General features: G+C 44.9%; 1 protein-coding gene across 1 annotated transcript in view; it reads left to right on the plus strand.

Annotated features, from left to right (window-relative positions):
* Window positions 1-6,398: 6,398 nt before the first annotated feature.
* Window positions 6,399-20,374, plus strand: part of lama4 (laminin, alpha 4) — a 28,555-nt gene continuing 14,579 nt past the window's right edge. The window contains exons 1-13 of the mRNA XM_034287830.1: window positions 6,399-7,020; window positions 11,792-11,893; window positions 12,019-12,146; window positions 12,341-12,421; window positions 12,663-12,877; window positions 13,890-13,990; window positions 14,176-14,356; window positions 14,979-15,062; window positions 15,313-15,464; window positions 15,852-15,962; window positions 16,276-16,387; window positions 16,657-16,821; window positions 17,071-17,264. Of these exons, the coding sequence (XP_034143721.1) occupies window positions 6,919-7,020; window positions 11,792-11,893; window positions 12,019-12,146; window positions 12,341-12,421; window positions 12,663-12,877; window positions 13,890-13,990; window positions 14,176-14,356; window positions 14,979-15,062; window positions 15,313-15,464; window positions 15,852-15,962; window positions 16,276-16,387; window positions 16,657-16,821; window positions 17,071-17,264 (1,728 nt within the window). The 5' untranslated portion in view covers window positions 6,399-6,918. The remainder of the gene's footprint in view (window positions 7,021-11,791; window positions 11,894-12,018; window positions 12,147-12,340; window positions 12,422-12,662; window positions 12,878-13,889; window positions 13,991-14,175; window positions 14,357-14,978; window positions 15,063-15,312; window positions 15,465-15,851; window positions 15,963-16,275; window positions 16,388-16,656; window positions 16,822-17,070; window positions 17,265-20,374) is intronic.

The following is a 20,374-nucleotide window of genomic DNA, read 5'->3' on the forward strand; positions in this document are numbered from 1 at the left end:
GTTCAGCTTTATTATTACAACATATATATATATATATATATATATATATATATATATATATACAGTATCTCACAAAAGTGAGTACACATTTGCTACAATGTATAGTAGTGAAGTGTACAGCTTGTATAACAGTGTAAATTTGCTGTCCCCTCAAAATAACTCATCACACAGCCATTAATGTCTAAACCGCTGGCAACAACCCTAAGTGAAAATGTCTGAATATTTATTATTTGTCAACCTTTTTTTGCTTCTCCCCATAAAAACCTGGCATCCAAGCATCCCTTCTTCCTTAGATGATTTTCCATCCCCCCACCCAGTTGTCCCACCCCTTTCAACTGGACCCCATGCATCTGTTGTTCATTCAAACTACAGTTCAGTCTGTAGTTAGCCTAATCCTTCTCATCTCCAACCCTCCACTCTCCAGAGCCCATCATTCCTTTTTTTCTTTTTTACTTTAAAATAAGTAACCCTCACTATGAAGTCAATCGTATAAAGCTTCATGACAAATCTTCTAATGCCCTATAATGCTGACTATAAGCTTCAATAGTCAGGGTTATAGTGCATTAAAAACCGGGGGGTTTGAATCCTAAATGCTGATTGGCTGATAGCAGTGGTATATGAGACCATATACCACAGGTATGACATTACATCACTTCTTACTGCTGTAGTTGCCCTGGTAAGCGGTACATAACGGCAATAAAGCATCTCAGGGGTTTGTGGTATGCTGCTAATATACCAAGGCTAAGCACTGTGTCCAGGCTCTCCAGGATGCTTTGAGCCTCAGAACAGTTCTCAGCAGTGTTAAATTGGCCATTTATCACACCAGGTCTTATTGGTGACCAAATTAATGATGAACACAGAATCTACACTGTCCGAATTGTTCTAAACAATCTAAATATGCCTCAAATGCTGATCATTCGTTTTGTAGCAAGTATTCAATTACTTGTATCTTGTATGGAAATGTACGTATCGACTGTTGTTTTATATATCAGATATCAGATCATAGACCTTATGATAGACCCTGGTTCATCAAAGATATGTTCCCAACTGACTTGAGTTTTATGTAGCAGAACTGTCAAACTTTTTCACTATACGTGAAGATTTAATGATAAATATTATTCTTGTAAATTTGTGCTATGCCTAGTTTTTGATGAATTCAGTCCTTTCTTGTGTTGCAGTAGTGCTTAAATCAGTAGATTACACTATTGCAATGTGCATACTTTTACATACACACTTAAAGGTAATTGCTTGGACTACATTAATTTTCCATCATGAAGTCATATACTTGATAATCAGAAACGTTAATGTAATCACCTATGTGTCAATTTTGTCCCTCATCTCTTTAAATTTACCATTTCATTCATAGAAAAACTGCAACCAACCACAATCTTCAACAAAATATTGTTTACAGTATTGCAATATGATGAACCATTTCTTTTCTCATGGAATTGGGACAGCTGCAGTGCTTGTATTTCATTACCAAATGCATAGAAATACATTCCACATATCAATGTCACAGAATGGAATAAAAACAATATGTACAAGCAAGAAAGCACGCATGTTTATTTATACAGCCCAATTCATACATCGAAGCAATTCAATGTGCTTTACAAGGAAAAATATATGAAAGTACAATAACATAAAAACAATGAAAACATCAAAACAAATGAATACATAATAATAATAATAATTACAATAAGAAAACATATAAAGATAAAAGCATAGGAAGCTATAAGGCTACAGTCTAATGATCCGGCAGGGACAAGCCAGAGTAAATCAACTGTACGACACGATGTGTTCCCTGTTTCTGAATGTGACTCCTAAATATTTGGGGCACACTTTTCCCACCAAGACCTCTAAATGTTACAAATTCTTCTTTCGCACACCCCTTCTGCCAAGCCCCGCCCCATCCTTTCTTTCAGCCCCCTCTGTTCCCCCTTGTTGGCATCCTTTTCACCAACCCCCATCCATTCCCTTTGCCCTCCTCCTCTCAAACCCCCTCTCCTCTGCTGCATCTGGTTCCAATCACTGCCTGACCGCCAGTGGTCATGAAATCCTGTTCACTCCTATTCCCTCTGGACGCTTGTTTCCCTAACTGAGAGAAACCTTCTAACAGGCCATTAATCGAGGAACATTCAGCATTCCTTACACTTCTCATTGGACTGACTGCCCTCTGGTAGAGATGTCAAACGGGGATACATTGAATTGAGTGTAGACTGTAAGTGTGCAAAGTAAACTGTAGACTTACAGTAAATATGTAATACTATGTAACTTTTACGTTACACCATTACGTCTGAGGGGATGATTAAGTGTGTCGCCCAAAAGGCTGAAAACATGCAATTATTCAGGATAAATATGCATTTCCGCGCTGAACTCTTGTTTAAATGGGGTGGAAATGAATTTCATTGCATCTGTGTCCATGGGAACACAGATGTAAGAATGTGTTTATTATCCTTTGATAGGCTCTTTGTCGTCATCATCAGGTGGCCTATGTTTGGAATACCATTGTAGTCTGTTCAGGAAGTGATGCATTTCCATCACCGTGCTGCCTCTGCAATGGCAGTATTAGGGTATACCCTCTGGAGGTAGTACTCTATACCCTTCAGTAGTATCTTATACCCTCTTGTAGTACCCTATACCTTCCAGTAGCACCCTATACACTCTAGTAGTACCCTATACCCTCTGGTAGTACCCTATACCCTTCAGTAGTATCTTATACCCTCTTGTAGTACCCTATACCTTCCAGTAGCACCCTATACACTCTAGTAGTACCCTATACCCTCTGGTAGTACCCTATACCCTCCGGTAGTACCCTATACACTCTAGTAGTACCCTATACCCTTTAGTAGTACCCTATACCCTCTGGTAGTACCCTATACACTCTAGTAGTACCCTATACCCTCCAGTAATACCCTATACACTCTAGTAGTACCCTATACCCTCCAGTAGTACCCTATACACTCTAGTAGTACCCTATACCCTCTGTTAGTACCATGGACCATCTAGAAGTACCCCATACCCTCTAGTAGTACCCTATACCCTCTAGTAGTACCCTATACCCTCCGGTAGTACCCTATACCTTCCAGTAGTACCCTATACACTCTAGTAGTACCCTATACCCTCTGGTAGTACCCTATACCCTCCGGTAGTACCCTATACCTTCCAGTAGTACCCTATACCCTCCAGTAGTACCCTATACACTCTAGTAGTACCCTATACGCTCTAGTAGTACCCTATACCCTCTGTTAGTACCATCTAGAAGTACCCTATACCCTCCAGTAGTACCCTATACCCTCTGTTAGTACCATCTAGAAGTACCCTATACCCTCCAGTAGTACCCTATACACTCTAGAAGTACCCTATACCCTCTGGTAGTACCCTATACCCTCTAGTAGTACCCTATACCCTAGCGGCCTTGTGTGTTGTTAGCAGGGAAAAGAGAGGGTGAGTAGGTATCCTGTGTATTTTGCATTTCCAGTGAGGAATGCTTGTCAGTTTGCAAGACAGTTTCCCTTTTGTAGGCTGCCGTGAGATGCTCCATTCAGTGTTCTGCCTGGCCATATTGGGGCGTGACTATATACCCCAATAATGTGTCAAAATTTAGGATTTGTCTGTAACGTCGGTTTCTTGAAGGAATGAATGAGGTACAGTACCTTGAAAACCTCGAGGACCAATGAAAAGCTGACCTGAATCAGGGTGTGATGGCAGAGCCTTAACTGTATTATCTGGAAGGCGGGGCTTGTAGTAGGAAGGAAGTGGTTAAATAATGAGGCCAGGTGTGCATGCAGTGAGGACTCATATCCCACCACGTGTCATTCCTCATTCAGGGAACTGAGGATACACATAGTTTCGTTTTTTCTCACCCTGAAGGGTATTAGCTACAGGATGAACACGACCCAAGTTCTTTGATTTTGAAGAGACTGCGGGAGGAGGGGACATTTATTGTTTGTGTAAAGGTGTTAACTGTTATCTTTTGCGACTACACAATTATCCATTACATTTACATAATAATCTGTCTTGTGCAAACTTTTCACTGTTTTATGTATACGTTGATCAACATCACGTTGTCTTATGAGCCCATTCAGGCTTATCATAGAGCGGTCTACTACACACAAATTAAGATTTCTCAAGACTGACTCAAGATCTCAAGACATTGAAAATAGTTTGGGAGTTACACCAAACCTTCACTAATTTCCCCTTGTGAAATGTATACCTCATTCCTCCATGGCAGGGTTAGGCTTAGCAGGGTCAAAGAGTGTGTGTGTGGGGGGCGGGGGCTGACTGGCTTTATGTGCTCTGTCTTGGAGAAGGAGGGAGATCCTAGTGACCAGCAGGGCCCTGCGAGGTCAACCCCCCCCCTCATCTCCCCCTACAGCTGTGCGTCTTAGCCCAGGAGATCATCTTTCCCTCTCAGCCACAAGCCCAGGCACCCAGGGAAAACATTAAGGTCTACCATAACAAACGTTGCGCTGTAATGACCCGCTCTCACATGGAGGGGAGCCAAGGCTCCCTACAGGGTGGTTACGATCTCAGCCCGGGGTGCAACGGGAGGTTAGGTGAATGTTAGTTAAATGAGAGATTGCGTGCTGCGGATTGCATCTGCCTCCACTGAAACAAAAACAAAGCGAGCTCACAAAGGCCCAATAAAGATAAACAGGAGGGGGTAATGTATCCTGCAGCTAAGTACCTTCATTATTATTTAATCCGAAAATTATCATTTCAGAAGAACAACATAACTGAATGCACAGTATATATATATATATATATATATATATATATATATATATATATATATATGTATGTATATATGTATGTATATATATATATATATATATATATATATAACTGAGCAGCTTAAGAGACACTATCACTTGGTTATCTTGCAGTTGTCAGTTGATCCGAGAGCAGCAGTTTAATGCCTGTTGTTTTATTCAGTAGGCGAGGAGATGTGAGGGGCCTCAGTCTGGGCCTTTGATTGATGGCCTTGATGTGACTCCTGGGCTCAGCGGGTCCAGTGTGGCATTGTAAACCACCTCACACTGATTCGCCCACAGTAGGGAAATACACACCTCCGTGAAACACACAGATCATTCCTGATGGCTGTGCCCTGTGAGTGATCCCCCCTTCTGTGTTTGGACAGACCCTCCAGTGAGAATACCAAAGGAACAAATGGGGTTTGGACTCCCCGGGGACCAAGAGGAGACACGCAGACTCTGGGACGGCCTCTTCAACACGCAGCCAGAGCGGTCTGTTTATGCTGTGCTTACAGGGTTTAAACAAAACCCGCTGAGAGCTCGCAACTTTCACAATGCCGTTTTCATTTGCGGGTTTAATCATTGTGAGTTGTGCAACACGGGACAATCTCTCTGCCTTTCAAAAAACCTAAGGCAGCATGTGTGCCCTGCACGTGCATGAGCGTGTGCGCGTGCGTGCGTGTGTGAGAGAGAGAGCGAGACAGAAAGAGAGACATCAACCCTATACGTATGATAACGGCTGCCGTTTGATCTCCGGCGCGCCACTGAAGTGGAAGTGGTTTGACTGCCGCGTCGTAGCCGTCTTCTCTAGGAAGAGTTAAATGGAATGGCCCTAATATGCATCAGTGGAATGTGACAACCTGTTTATTGGTCATCTGAGATGTCCTCATGGTCCAGGAACAGGGGATTACTGAGAACCCATTCGGCTTAAAACACCCAATATCCTTACATGTAATACTCAGGGAGGAAGAACGAAGTCACCCTTCACGATCTAATGCCTGACAGGTCTTTATAGCTGTCAGACTTAATACGAACGTCCCCGCGCCAGTAAAAACACTGACACAGACAGCGTGGTTATGTATACTGTTTTGATTTCTCAGCGATTTCCCAACATTTGGACTTTGACAATGGCTGCTTTGTGGCTAAAAGTAGACCTCAGTCAGTCAGAGGCTTCTTCCTGTTGGGGGAAGCATCCCAGACCCTAACACAGATTTCATGAATGTATCACCTCCTTTGCAGGCCTGACCTCGGTAAACACAAAAGCCCCGGGCGGCGCAGGTGGAGGAGCAAGGTGAGGAGGTGGGGAGGAGTCAGCTGTCTTTCATTTCAGACATACGGTAGTGCTGAGGCTGACCCCGGCTGCTCTCAGCCTGGAGGGGGGGGGGGGGGGGGTGGTGGTGGTGGTGGGGGGTGGAATGAGGGTTATTTCTGCTGTTCACCCCCCCCTCCCAAGGTGAAAGGATGCCGCAGAGTGACCCTGCAAATGGAGACGACCGCAGCTATACTGCAGACGACACTTAACGTGACGTCCAGTCAGGGGGAGATGTGCCGTCTGCATGCCTGCTCACTGAACACACCCGCTAGTCTGGTGCACTCTCATTTTGTCTCCCTTTCTATCTCCCCCCCGCCCCCCACCTCACCCTTTCTACAGCCTTCCCATCTCTGTGTGATTCAAGCTCGTGAGAGAGAGGCAGGTCCGCTGGGGGAGGCACGGACGTGAAGAGAGTCGAGGGAAAAGGAGGGGGAAAGAGATTGAGGAAGTATACACAGTCTGTTTTACAGGACTAGGAGCTGGGCTGGGCTGGGCTGGCGCAGGAACTGCATCTGGACCAGTGGAAAAGTAAAACCAACGGATATAACTGCGCGAGGGAGGCAGACAGCTGCCTGTGTCCCAGAGAGTCTTTACCACGGGACAGAGAGAAACAGAGAGAGAGAGAGGAAGTACACACAGTTCGTTTCACAGGACTTGGGAGCTGGGCTGGGCTGGGCTGGGCTGGCGCAGGAACTGCATCTGGACCAGTGGAAAAGTAAAACCAACATATATAACTGAGCGAGGGAGGCAGACAGCTGCCTGTGTCCCAGAGAGACTTTACCACAAACGGGACAGAGAGAAACAGAGAGAGAGAGGGAGAGAGAGGGATCTCCACTGGACGTACACACAGACATGGCTGCTACTAGAGCTCTGCCATGCCTTTTCTCCATCCTCCTCTCAGGGCTCGTCTGCCCAGCTACCGTCACCGGATTACATCGGGAACAGCCGTCGCTGGTAAGACCAAACTTTCTAGATTTTCCTCTGCTTGTTTGGGGTCAGGACACATAGCAGGCTGCCAGTTCCTCATCACAGCTAAATGCTGATGAGCTGTTGTTGTTGTTGTTGTTGTTGTTGTTGTTGCACACCTTTTACCCATACATTTTCCCAAATGACAAAATCATACTAAGTACATGTCTGAGAATGGAGCAGAATACCCCTGTACCTTAAATCAAACGGGTTCTATGCATAAACGCTGGCGTTGGAGAGTACCTCATGGTTACTCTGGGTCGGGTGTAAGTAGAGAAACTGTGACCCAGATCACTCTGCGCCAGCCCCCACTGACCCCCCGTCAGAGCCCTAATGGAAATCAGCTGCCATGCTGTGAACACCCGCAGCGGAAACTCAGCGAGCAGAAATGGCACGAGGAGAAATATAAGACGGTCTGTCGGCGCATTTGTAGTGGGCAACCGGGTGCAAGTTGAAATGTCCTGTTTGGAAACAAAGGGGATCTAAGAACGGGCATCTAGCTTGGAGAGGCCTTCTACTGTAACTTAGGGAAACAAGAGCGAGACTCATGTAAATGTTGTTTGACGAATCACTGCCATGTGAGTCATTAAACAATTGCAAAGCTAGATGTATTCGGTATTTTGCTGAATTGAGAGTTAGTGAGAGAACGTTGATGGGGCGGGGAGGGTGGCTTGGAAAGGGTTGTCTAAAGGGAGTGTCTAAATTGGAGAATTGACAAACTTCCGCTGCTTGTGAAATTTCAAGAGCGTTTTACTTGGTCCGTGTACTTGTGCATTCTAATACCGGAATATCATGCGCCGAAAGAGACCTCTCGACTCCAGACTTATCGTCTCCGTTCTGTTATTGGATCGCAATAAGATTCAAATGACCCTGGCGCTTAAATTCACATTCTCAGTTCTTCAGGAGTCAACCACTTAGGCCTTCTCCCAGGCCAAAGTCAACAAGCTATCGGCCCCTTATTGTGGGGCCACAGGGTTTGTTGTTCCCGTTTGCAGACAGAGATATAGGGAGAGGCAACTGCAATACAGTTAGGCCCACCGCCTAAGGAGATATTCCCTTTGGACATTCCATTTTTTCCCCTTGTTTTTCTGGCTTAGCTGATGTGACCCAGTGCTTTTTTGCGTTGTTCCAAAGGGAGAGACAGAAGCAGACCTGTGGTCGATCCTCGAGCTACACACTGCAACCGCACTCCCCGACACACAGGATATGAGCGGCTAGCGATGAACGCATATCATTTGACAAAGACGTCCTGCCTGGAAGGAGTGGAACACAGTGACGCAGTCGTCGGGACATGCTGCTGCACATGAAACAGAGAGGGGCTATGCTGTGCAGTGAATGTCACCTTTGTTCTCTACTGTAGTGGGCGCGTTTAGAGAACGTTTAGAAGTGGCTAACGTTACCGATGACATTCATAGTGTACCAGCAGGCTGCCGCATATGTGAACTCATCATGGTGCACGGCCTTAATGACATGGGGTTAAAGTTCAATGTCACAGAGCGACACCCTACCGTACGCCCAGGGGGAACTAGCACCAGAAGACTGAGGCTTGTTTTATTTGGAAAAAACTGTTCTGGGTTTATTCTACTTTACACACACATTCCGTGTTCCTCAAAAGCCTACGACCATAATGGTGCCCTAAACCCTCCTATATACATTAAAGGGCATTATATAGGGTTAGGGTGCCATTTGGGACACAGACCACACTACAGACCATCTGCTGATTCTACTCCACCTTTCCCAGGAACCCCTTGTCCCATGGGTTTGGCTGGATCCTCATCATCCAGCTGTTTGACCAATCACAGGATGTTGCACAGATAATCATTCTAAATCCAGTCATTTGCAATGACATGTAATAATACACCCTCCCTCTGTGGGGAGGAGCCTTCCATAGTGCAATGGAACTACTGTCCAATGGTTACGTGTGTGATGTGGCTCTTTAGCCTGGTGTGATATAGTACAGTGGATATAAAAAGTCTACACACCCCTGTTAAAAGGCCAGGTTTTTGTGATGTAAAAGAATGAGACAAAGATTAATCATGTCAGAACTTTTCCCATTCTTAATGTGACCTATAATGTGAACAATTCAATTGAAAAACAAACTGAAATATCCGAGAGAAAAAACAAAACAAAAAAAACTTACAATAACCTGTTTGCTGGGGATGTGGCTGTGTTCAGAATTAACCAATCACATTCAAACTCATGTTAAATTGAAGTCATTACACACCTGCCATCATTTAAAGTCACTCTGATTAATCACAAATAAAGTTCAGCTGTTCTAGTAGGATTTTCCTGACATTTTCTTAGTTGCATCTCAGAGCAAAATCCATGGTCCACAGAGAGCTTCCAAAGCATCAGAGGGATCTCATTGTTGAAAGCTGATCTGTAGACTGATCTGTAGTCCATTTCCCCAGGACTGATGTGTAGTCCATTTCACCATGACTGACCTATAAACCATTTCACCAGGACTGACCTATAGTCCATTTTACCAGGACTGACCTATAAACCATTGAATCAGGACTGACCTATAGTCCACAGATTCAGGACTGACCTATAGTCCATTGAACTAGGACTGACCTGTAGAGCATAGAACCAGGACTGACCTTTAGTAGAAACAGACACAAGAAGAGAGTGTTGGAAAAATCTGCTCCAGCCTTGAAAGCACTGCTGTTCGCAGGATGTTTCACATTAGTTCGCTGAGAGGCCTTTCTTTGTCTCACGGCCTGCTAGTGAATAAATCAAGGGGAAAATGTGAATCCAGACTGGGCCCATATCTCTGGAATGTGTGAGATGTGCAGTGTTCATGCCAGCCGTTCTGGATTCAGCATCAATGTCAAATTGGATCAAATAACAAAGGGGAAAAATATGACATTCTCACAGCAGCAATATGAACAGACTGCTATTGTACAATCCGAGTGCTCTTTGAATGGGCCAACTGAAAATCAGAACGATGTGTGTCTACCTACACTAGTGGCAGAACATGTGACAAAATTAACTGGGCACAAGTGTTCCATGTAACTGACATTGTGTAAACAGGCGGGCTTTATTTATATGATTAATAGTTTGCTGACTCTTAATGGCCTTGTGCTATTTCAGTAGTTCTCATAAGATTGCATACCCTGGCAGAAATTGTGACATTTTGGCATTGATTTAAAAAATATGACTGATCATGCAAAGAAACAGATTATTATTTAAGGATAGTGATCATATGAAACCATTCATTATCACATAGTTGGTTGGCTCCTTTTTAAATCATATTGGTAACAGAAATCACCCAAATGGCCCTGATCAAAAGTTTACATACCCTTGAATATTTGACCTTGTTACAGCCACACAAGGTGACACACACAGGTGAAAATGGCAACTAAAGGTGAATTTCCCACACCTGTGGCTTTTTAAATTGCAATTAGTGTCTGTATATAAATAGTTCATGAGTTTGTTAGCTCTCACGTGGATGCACTGAGTAGGCTAGATACTGTGCCATGAGGAGCAGAAAATAACTGTCAAAAGATCTGCGTAACAAGGTAATGGAACTTTATAAATATGGAAAAAGGTATAAGAAGTTATCCAAAGTCTTGCAAATGCCAGTCAGTACTGTTTAGTCACTTATTAAGAAGAGGAATATTCGGGGATCTCTTGATACCAAGCCATGGTCAGGTAGACCAAGAAAGATTTCAGTCAAAACTGCCAGAATAATTGTTCAGGGTACAAAGAAAAATGTAACCTCAGGAGAAATATAGGCTGCTCTGGAAGAAGACGGTGTGATTGTTTCAAGGCGCACAATACAATGATACTTGAACAAAAATGACCTGCATGGTCGAGTTGCCAGAAAGAAGCCTTTACTGCGCCAATGCCACAAAAAAGAATTACAGAATGTCTACTGGTCAACAGAAGGCACACCAACCTCTATTGGAAAATTGAAAAGCGGCACTCTCCAGCTCTTCCATCGGCTTCACTGAGACACATGTCAGATGGCACATGTTACATTTTCCGTTGCTACATTTCTAAATGGTTCACTACAAAAACAGAAAATATTATAATAACACAAAAATACGCTTTTTGGTCTAACGGTTAGGGTTGGGCATCAGGTAAATAATATGGTTAAGTTTAGGGTTAAATTGTTACGACTTTGCGACCAAGGATCCTAATGACTACCCTCCCTGTACCATCTTCATTAGCCTGAGTTCCAAAAGCCTTGGGACAAGTTTAACATGCTCTATGTTTGAAGAAAAACATTTAAAATACCTTAAAACCATTGGAAATATATGTCTTAATATACCAACTGTCTGTGTAAAAGTTACTTTGTTATTTTTAAGTCCACTATAAGCTTAATAATATATAATTACACTACCATATGTTTTTTGTAAATAAAAACAGTGTAGCTGGTAAGGTTAACATAAAATAATAAGACATTGCTTAAAATAAAATGATTTTTAAGCAATGTCTTATTTTATTGTATATCCACGTTGTTCTGTAACTAAACAAGACAACACCTTTTCCTTTGAAGCAAGTTTCATAAGAAATGTTGTGACTAGCCCCCTAAATCAGGCCTGGCCAAAACGATTCCAGATGCTCTACTTTCTGAAATATCTGTTAAATGATAAAGTGCCTCATTAGCAACTTGGGTTACATCTCTGGTCTCTAGCCAAGCAGCCATTAAACTGCTTTCTTCAAACATAGATTAGATTCTGAGACCTTTTATGTGTTCAGCTGACGTTCAAAACTTTGTTTTAAAGATCTTGTTGACGTTCCCTCTCCTTAGGTGTGTGACAAAGGATATTTCCTCAGTAACCAAAACCAATGCCTACCATGTAACTGCAAAGGACATTCAGAAACCTGTGAGGATATCACAGGCATCTGTATTGTAAGTACGACGCGTCATCCGACCTCATTAATGAGGTCACCACAAGTCTCTTTATAGTACATTATCCATACAATCCCATCAGTTACAGCCAAGACTTCAACTACATTTCCCTCTGTTCCACGCAGTCATGCCAGGACCATACCACTGGGGACTTCTGTGAGATATGCCAGGATGGATACATGCCCGAAGTCAGCACATTTGGACGACACTCGTGCCGGCCGTGTGCCTGTCCCCTCTCCATCCCCTCCAACAAGTAAGCGAACGCGTCCATCCATCCAGGGGCCTATCAAAATGCCTCCATCCAGGGCCTGTCAATGTGCCTCCATCCAGAGCCTGTCGATGATCCGACATTCCCGGGCTTGTCAGTGTGCCTCCATCCCGGGCCTGGCCGGCGTGTCGGCAGGGCGCAGCTCAGTGACTGACATTCTTTCCCCTGTGTCTGGCCAGCTTTGCGGAGCACTGTGACCGAAGCAGTAACATCCTGCGCTGCAAGTGCCAAGAGGGCTATGCCGGACATTACTGTGAGAGGTCAGTGCTGACAGGACCTTGGCTAAACTCCACACTGGGAGCAATTACACTCATTATCCTAACTCAAATAAGCAACCAAGTAAAGCTCTCACAAGTATTGGCATTATTTTTCTAAGGCCATGTTTTAATAAACCTAAAGATCAGGTATTTGGAAATGCTTTCACATAACATCTGTGCTCAATATATGCCACGACATGTTAAGTCAAAGAATTACTGGTAATCTTCCTCCTTGCTCCACTAGATGTGCTCCAGGTTTCTATGGTAACCCCATGGTGATCGGTGACTCGTGCAAGAGATGTGACTGTAACGGCAACTCAGACCCCAACCACATCTTCAACGAGTGCCACAATGTGACCGGCTTCTGTCAGAACTGCTGGGGGAACACGGCCGGTGCCAACTGTGAGAGGTGTGCTCCGGGTTTCTACGGCGACGCCATCAGTGCCAAGAACTGCAGAGGTGCGTGCCAAGAGAACTTTAGTTACCCAACGAAGGCACTTTGGTGTACTAGAAGTTTAAAGGAATAAGTTAGGTCCATCCAACTGTAAATATACATAGACAATACACAAATACATGAACAAAAATCCAAGGGAACAACATATAGTCATAATGTCAGGCCACAATCCCCACTTATTTGAAGGTATCAGAAGATTTACGCATGAGCAGTTATTTGTCGCATGGACTTCAGGATTTTGAACCCTGCTTTAGCGTTAGGTTTAAAGACTTACTGAGGCTTTGCCTTTAACGCAGGTTTAGTAGTAGACATTTTGCACACAAAATAAGCCCACCACAAAGCTCTGTGGGATATGAAGCAGTGGAAAGTGTTTTGTGTGTGTTTACACAGTTGGGCTGGCTGGGCAGTGAGCATTCCTGCCATGCCCTAAAGACAAGAGGCCTACAGGCCTCAGAGGAGAGACAGTACAGCATAGTACAGACAGACCTGGCTGGCGTATTTTCTTACTGCCGGCACATTTGGGCAAGCATGGTTCAATGGACCGTCAAGGTCGGTTAACCATGTGAGTCGAAGTGTGAGGTAAATATAAAGGCTCCCATAGATGTGTCATGGAACGACGGTACTGAAAACTGGGAAAATCCTGGTCTACTTCTCAATCTGTTGAGGATTGTATGGATGCTAGGGCTCCGCGGGGGTCGGAATGATCGTATCCCATTGGGCCGCACCGCATTAACTATGTCCTGTGTTGAAGAGTGGCCCGCATCACATTAACTATGTCCTGTATTGAAGAGTGGCCCGCACCGCATTAACTATGTCCTGTGTTGAAGAGTGGCCCGCACCACATTAACTATGTCCTGTGTTGAAGAGTGGCCCGCACCGCATTAACTATGTCCTGTGTTGAAGAGTGGCCCGCACCACATTAACTATGTCCTGTGTTGAAGAGTGGCCCGCACCACATTAACTATGTCCTGTGTTGAAGAGTGGACCGCACTGCATTAACTATGTCCTGTGTTGCAGAGTGCACATGCAATGAATGTGGCACAGCCTCCTGTGATGACAGGACCGGGACCTGTCACTGTAAGCCTGGTGTCACCGGACGACTCTGTGACCAATGCGAGGTGAGACTCTCAATGGTCCTTGTCAAGGGATCAGCGTTATCGCACATTCACACCGTTTGGTTCAATGATATGTGAGTCTCCTGCTAACAGACACGGCGCGCTTTGAAATTGTTCAGTGCGGGCGATAGAAATAACAGACAGTGGACGGCAGGTCTAACGTGCTGAATGTCCGTCGTGTGATTCAGGAGGGCCACACCGGTTTCAACAGTTGCCAGGGCTGCCGGAGGTGTGACTGCGGGCTCGCCGGACTCCGGACCACCTGTCATCCTTTGACCCACAGCTGCCAGTGCCAACCAGGGGCCGGAGGCCGGTACTGCGAGCGCTGCCTCCCAGACCACTGGAACTATGGGCCTTCAGGCTGTCAGAGTATGTACCATCGGCTTGAGCTGGGTTTTTCTTTCACCAGCGTGCAGGAAACCAATGAACCAAGTCTAGTCTCTTCTTATACTAACTCTGAACTCCAGAAAGTTACACACGCAGACCAGACGGTCAGAAATTCGGAACAGGGAGCACTGGGAGTCCTTTTCAGATAGCTCCCGGCGCTGCGCTGTTGCTCATCCACCGTTCCCACACCCCCTCACAGATTATGTTATGGAGACATCTGCCAGGGTCTGCGAACTCCGGACCAGCTGTATATGTCTGTACACGACCGCAGGGATGGACTGCTACTAGCAGCCCACGACCCTATGACATCACCTAACACCCAGCCTCAAATCATCCGCCCAGCTGACAAATTCTTTGCCAAATTCCCAAACCCCACCAGAGTGCCCTAGGAATCAAGAAGCAGATGTACAGCGGCACTCTTTCCCAGCTACAAGACACCCCCCCCGCATTTGATTCCAGGATGTATTTATTTGGTGTTTCTTTTCAGACTGATCGTCCGATGTCCCCCTGAACAAAAATTTTACTCAGTGAATGCAACTTGACGTGTAATCAACTAGCTATATGAACTGTGTGTGTGTGTGTGTGATCTGTTTCTACCATTCAGAATGCGACTGTGCAAGCGGCCACTGTGACATGCACACTGGGGAGTGCCTGCTAGCAGCACCCACGGTCAACCTCTGCAACATCAGTAAGTGGCCCTGGTTGAATAAGCATTTTATTGGCTAATTCAGTATAAGCCCATGCTGCCGCTTCACATGAGCCACGGCATATTTGGTCCTATCACTTTTCCAGTCTCTTTCCTCTAACCGATAGAAGCGTAGAATATCCCATTCAAAAATAACGCGGGACACTACACTTAAACCTAACCATTTATGTTGCTGAGATAATTGCATTAAAAGCTAATATTTGAGTCAGCATTTTGGCTCCACCCACATCAGGTTGTGACGAGTGTATATGGCATCTGATTGGTGACCTGAGGCTGTCCAATAAGACTCTGGACCAGGTGAAGGTCAGCGTGTTGAACATCTCCACTGGGGCAGCTGCCAACGATAGGCTGAAGTACTACAACTACACCGCCCTCCGTCTGCAGGTACAGATCCTCCCTCTCTTTCTCTCCCTCTGTGAGCGTCTCTCTCTTTTTGCAATATTTTACTAGTGGGATACATTGCATGTTGGCGGGGATTTATACCCAAGACAAACCATCGAATCAACTGCAGTATAGGAGTTTTATCGCCACTCAATTTTGTGTCTAAAGGCACAACCATTACACATAGCCACTGAAATTCAACACTACTGTTGTTTGCTCCTTGGGGTTTAAGGCCGGGTGTCTCTGTAAAGCACTTTGTGACAACTGCTGTTGTAAAAAGGGCTTTATAAATACATTTGATTGATTTGATTGACATGTCTCTCCTCACAATCCTGAAATGCATTTCAGCATTCTTCAAACCCCTTACCAAGCCCATCGTTATGTTCCTAGGCCCAGTTTGTGAACTGGAGAAATAAGTCGGCGCTGATGAAGATCCAGACAGGGCAGATGGAGGAGGGCAGTGCTGTTTTACTTACGGATATGAATCAACTGGCAAAGACGGTGAGTGGACCACTGGCTCATCTAACGCTCACCATCACCTCACTCCATCCATTCACTGTTTACATTACTACTCCGGAGGTTAAAGAAAGTCCAAATACAAACTACAGCGCAGGGTCCAGACCGAGAACCCAGAATTAAATCTCCTTCCACTGTTTTAGCTTTTTCTTTTGTTGTCAACGTCTGTCAAATGGGGCTGCGTGGATATGTTTTCCAACACACACATCGTTTCTAGTCGCAGCCTCGGTGGTTTGTGTGCCGCGGGGTGTTTGTCGTGACGGCGTCACTGACCTGTGTTGTGTCGGCTCTGCATTAGGAGAGTGTTGTGGAGACGTTGGGCAACAGAGTGGATGTGGACACACAGCGGACCTTCGATCTGGCTGATGAGCTGACCATTAATCTCACCACCCTCAACATGCTCATTGAAGGTACTGTTAAAGCCCACTGAATCTACTCTGCTACGCTTCGGAGTACTCGCTTTTACTCACAGTACACCGAGACAGGGGTTATGTACATTCTGTTATCCGGTATCAAATTACTTTTCGATTTTGCTTGGCCTTTTCAGTCAGAACCATGTACCTCCTACTGTGCTTCCGTCATCAGCGCTGTAGTTAACTCCGGTACCTTTGGGTTCTGGGGCGTCAGTCGTGTCCCAGCCTTCCTTCATCCTGCCCTCTGTGTCCTGTTTGCCTCTCAGAGATGATCAGTGACTGGGAGTTGTACAGTGTCCATCAGGACATGGACCCGGAGGTCCTCCGTCAGAAGATGGTCATGGCCGAGGGCATGGTGGCGTGGATGAAGGAACTGGACCTGTCCCCGCGAGAGCCCATCGCTACCGACGAGTCCACGGAGGCCCACGAGCGTGAGTGATACACTCGCAGTAGGACACACAATCACAGACACACAACCACACACCGCACTGCTGTGTATACACGCTGTAATGATGGGGTGATTTCCAGAGATAGGGTAAAGCCTGTTGTCCTGGTTTTCATTTAATCCCTGAACACCCCGGGCTATTCAAGCATCTGGACATTTATATAAGATTTAAATTCTGGGCTAGCTAAAGAGAATGTTTTGGGGTCCTTTGGGTTTGACACTGTGTGTGGTTAAGTCCTTAGGCGAGTGCGTCAGCTGGACAAGAAGCTGATCAGTACTGACGGCCGCCTGGCCCCAGTACGAGAGGTGCTCTCCCGCTTCACCAGCAAGCTCTCTGAGGCCCGAGACATCCTCCAGAAGGCTGCTAACACTGTACAGGAGACGGAGGACATGAACAAGGCCAACCAAGTCAAATTCCAGAGGAGTGAGGTAACTTCCCACGGCCCAGGGTCCATCTGGTTTAGAAAGTCCCATCTGGAGCCACTCTCCTCCTGTCCCCCTCAAATGCCTCTCGTCGACTGGCTGACCCCAGACTCCCTGGCTCACTGCCTCCAGTATGGCTGCCTGCTTGCCCGACTGCATGCTCCGTGTTTGTCAGCAAGGCTGTAGCGGGGGAAAGCTGGATATAATTCACGGGGCCCCTGGCTTGGCAGGGCCCCACTGATCGTAATAATGTTGAAGTCGTCTGTAAGTGAGCGGCGGCCCTGGCATATTTCTTTTTCCGGGGGCCCAGGATGCCTGGCCGCGACCCTGGTTGACAGCATGGTTTCATTACCGCAGCTCTGTCTGACAGCACCCTACTGAATAGAGTGCAGCCCCAGGATGCCCTGGGGGAGTGTGAGGCTGTTGAGTTCGGCTTCAGTGCCGTCCTCCCTCATCTCCCCCGGTAAACACTGCAGGGGTTCAGCTTGATTTCATCTCTGAAAGCAACTGTCCTTCTCCTGCCAAAACACAGGCTGGATAATCTCTATATGCGCACCTCAGTATGTGGACTGCTGTTATTCCCAAAAGCCAGAGAACTGAGGAGAGAACAGTTGCACAGAAAAAGCTGTTAGGGATTGGTAGGAGGGGTAGATTCATTGCCGCACAATATAATGCAATACTCATAGCCACTACAAAGAGCATGTGCCCTTTTGAAAGAAATACTTACAACTACTTGATGTTGGTCATAAGAACAAAAAATACATTTAAAATAGATTATCTCGATGCATTTAAAGATATATGAAATCAAAATATACAATAAATACTGCTTTGATGCCTTTTGAGATTTTTATGCGGGGCATATGTTTCTCACTGTATTTAGAAGATATAAATCAGGAACACAAAACATTTTTTTGGACATTTCTCCATATATTCTCTGTTAAACTGAAAAAACATTCTCACAGTTATGCTCTTCTGAGAAACTGAAAATTATTTATTACACTGAAACATTTTCCATTAAGTTTATTGATCCCGAATCCCAATGTCTGTGGTTCCTATTCATTATGCTCTGAAATTCTAAGGGATTGGGATTCTCATTCATTACACAGACATGGGCCCTTTGACGTTATGGGCCCATTGTGGCTGAACTGGAATGGGGCTCGAAGTATAAGCTGCCACAGTGTATGTGTCCTATCTCCGTGATTAGAGCCCTTTGCTGTAAATCAATACCCTGAATAGAGTACTGTCCAAACAGGAGGCTTCCCATAATCTGGGGCTCTTTCTATCCACAGCAGACAGAGACTGGGCTACCAGTGGGGGAGCAGGGCGTTCTTGTTCCATACTAATAACTGCTTTCAACACAAATAGTGGATTTAAAAAGTCTACACACCCCTGTTAAAATGCCAGATATTTGTAATGTAAAATAATTTCAACAGTTGCCAGGGCTGCCGGAGGTGTGACTGCGGGCTCGCCGGACTCCGGACCAACTGTCATCCTCTGACCCACTTTTAATGTGACCTATAATGTGAACAATTCAATTGAAAAACGAACAGAAATTTTCGTGGGGGGAAAATTAAAAATAAAAACCTTACAATAACCTGGTTGCATAAGTGTGCACACCCTATTATAACTTGGGATGTGGCTGTGTTCAAAATTAACCAATCACATTCAAACTCATGTTAAATAGAAGTCATTACAAACCTTATATCATTTAACCCTTTGGCGCCAACACTAATACACAAAAAAAGAATTATATTAGCGACTACTACCGATCAAAACCATTGCAAAAACTTTCTAGAAGTTACGTTACCCGTTGTATGCATTTTATATAGTTTATTCATTTTCACTGCACTGAATTACTGGTCACGATTTGTTAGCTAGCGGGCAGCTGACGTTTGCTAGCGGTTAGCTGACTTTTTCTAGCTAGCTACAGTTATAAATCAACCAACTTTTGCAGCTCTTAGAATTTGAGTCAACGAGAGAAGCTTGCAATGCAATGCATGTAGTGTTCCTTACCTAGCAAGGTGGCAAATGCTGGCGTGAGTTCAAATGCTGAAGAGTACTGAAGTCACGTGCAAAAACACTCACGCTGGGGGATCGGTAAGGAATATTTGAAACTCATGCGTGAAAAGGTTAAAGTGTCTCTGATTAATCGCAAATAAAGTTCAGCTGTTCTAGTAGGATTTTCCTGACATTTTCTTAGTTGCATCTCAAAGCAAAAGCCATGGTCCGCAGAGAGCTTCCAAAACATCAGAGGGATCTCATTGTTGAAAGTTATCAGTCAGGAGAATGGTACAAAATAATTTCCAAAGCATTAGATATACCATGGAACACAGAGAAGACAGTCATCATCAAGTGGAGAGAATATGGCACAACAGAGACATTACCAAGAACTGGATGTCCCTCCAAACTTGATGAAAAGACAAGAAGAAAACTGGTCAGGGAGGCTTCCAAGAGGCCTACAGCAACATTAAAGAAACTGCAGGAATTTCTGGCAAGTACTGGCTTTGTGCTACATGTGACAACAATCTCTTGTATTCTTCATATGAATGGGCTATGGGGTAGGGTGGCAAGACTGAAGCCTTTTCATACAAAGAAAAACATCCAAGCCCGGCTGAAATGTGCAAAAACAAACATTAAGTCCCCCAAAAGCATGTGGGAAAATGTGTTATGGTCTGATGAAACCAAGGTTTAATTTTTTGGCCATAATTCCAAACGGAACAACAATGATCATCACCCAAAGAATACCATACCGATAGGGAAGCATGGTGGTGGTAGCATCATGCTTTGGGGCTGTTTTTCTTCAGCTGGAACCGGGACCTTAGTCAGGGTGGAGGGAATTATGAACAGTTCCAAATACCACTCAATTTTGGCACATAACCTTCAGGTGTCCTTTAGAAAGCTGAAGATGAAGAGGAAGTTCACTTTTCAGCCCAGTGGGAAAAGTTCTGACATGATTTATCTTTGTCTCATTCTTTTACATCACAAGAACCTGGCATTTTAACAGGGGTGTGTGGACTTTTCATAACCACTGTAACTCTTTTGACACTCCAGGGAAAACACATTTTACAGTTGTTTAAGGGAGTGCTATAAATTAAATGTTCAGTCAATTAGACTTG

Source organism: Esox lucius, chromosome 18, assembly GCF_011004845.1.
Source record: "Esox lucius isolate fEsoLuc1 chromosome 18, fEsoLuc1.pri, whole genome shotgun sequence".
Classification (NCBI taxonomy): Eukaryota; Metazoa; Chordata; class Actinopteri; order Esociformes; family Esocidae; genus Esox; species Esox lucius.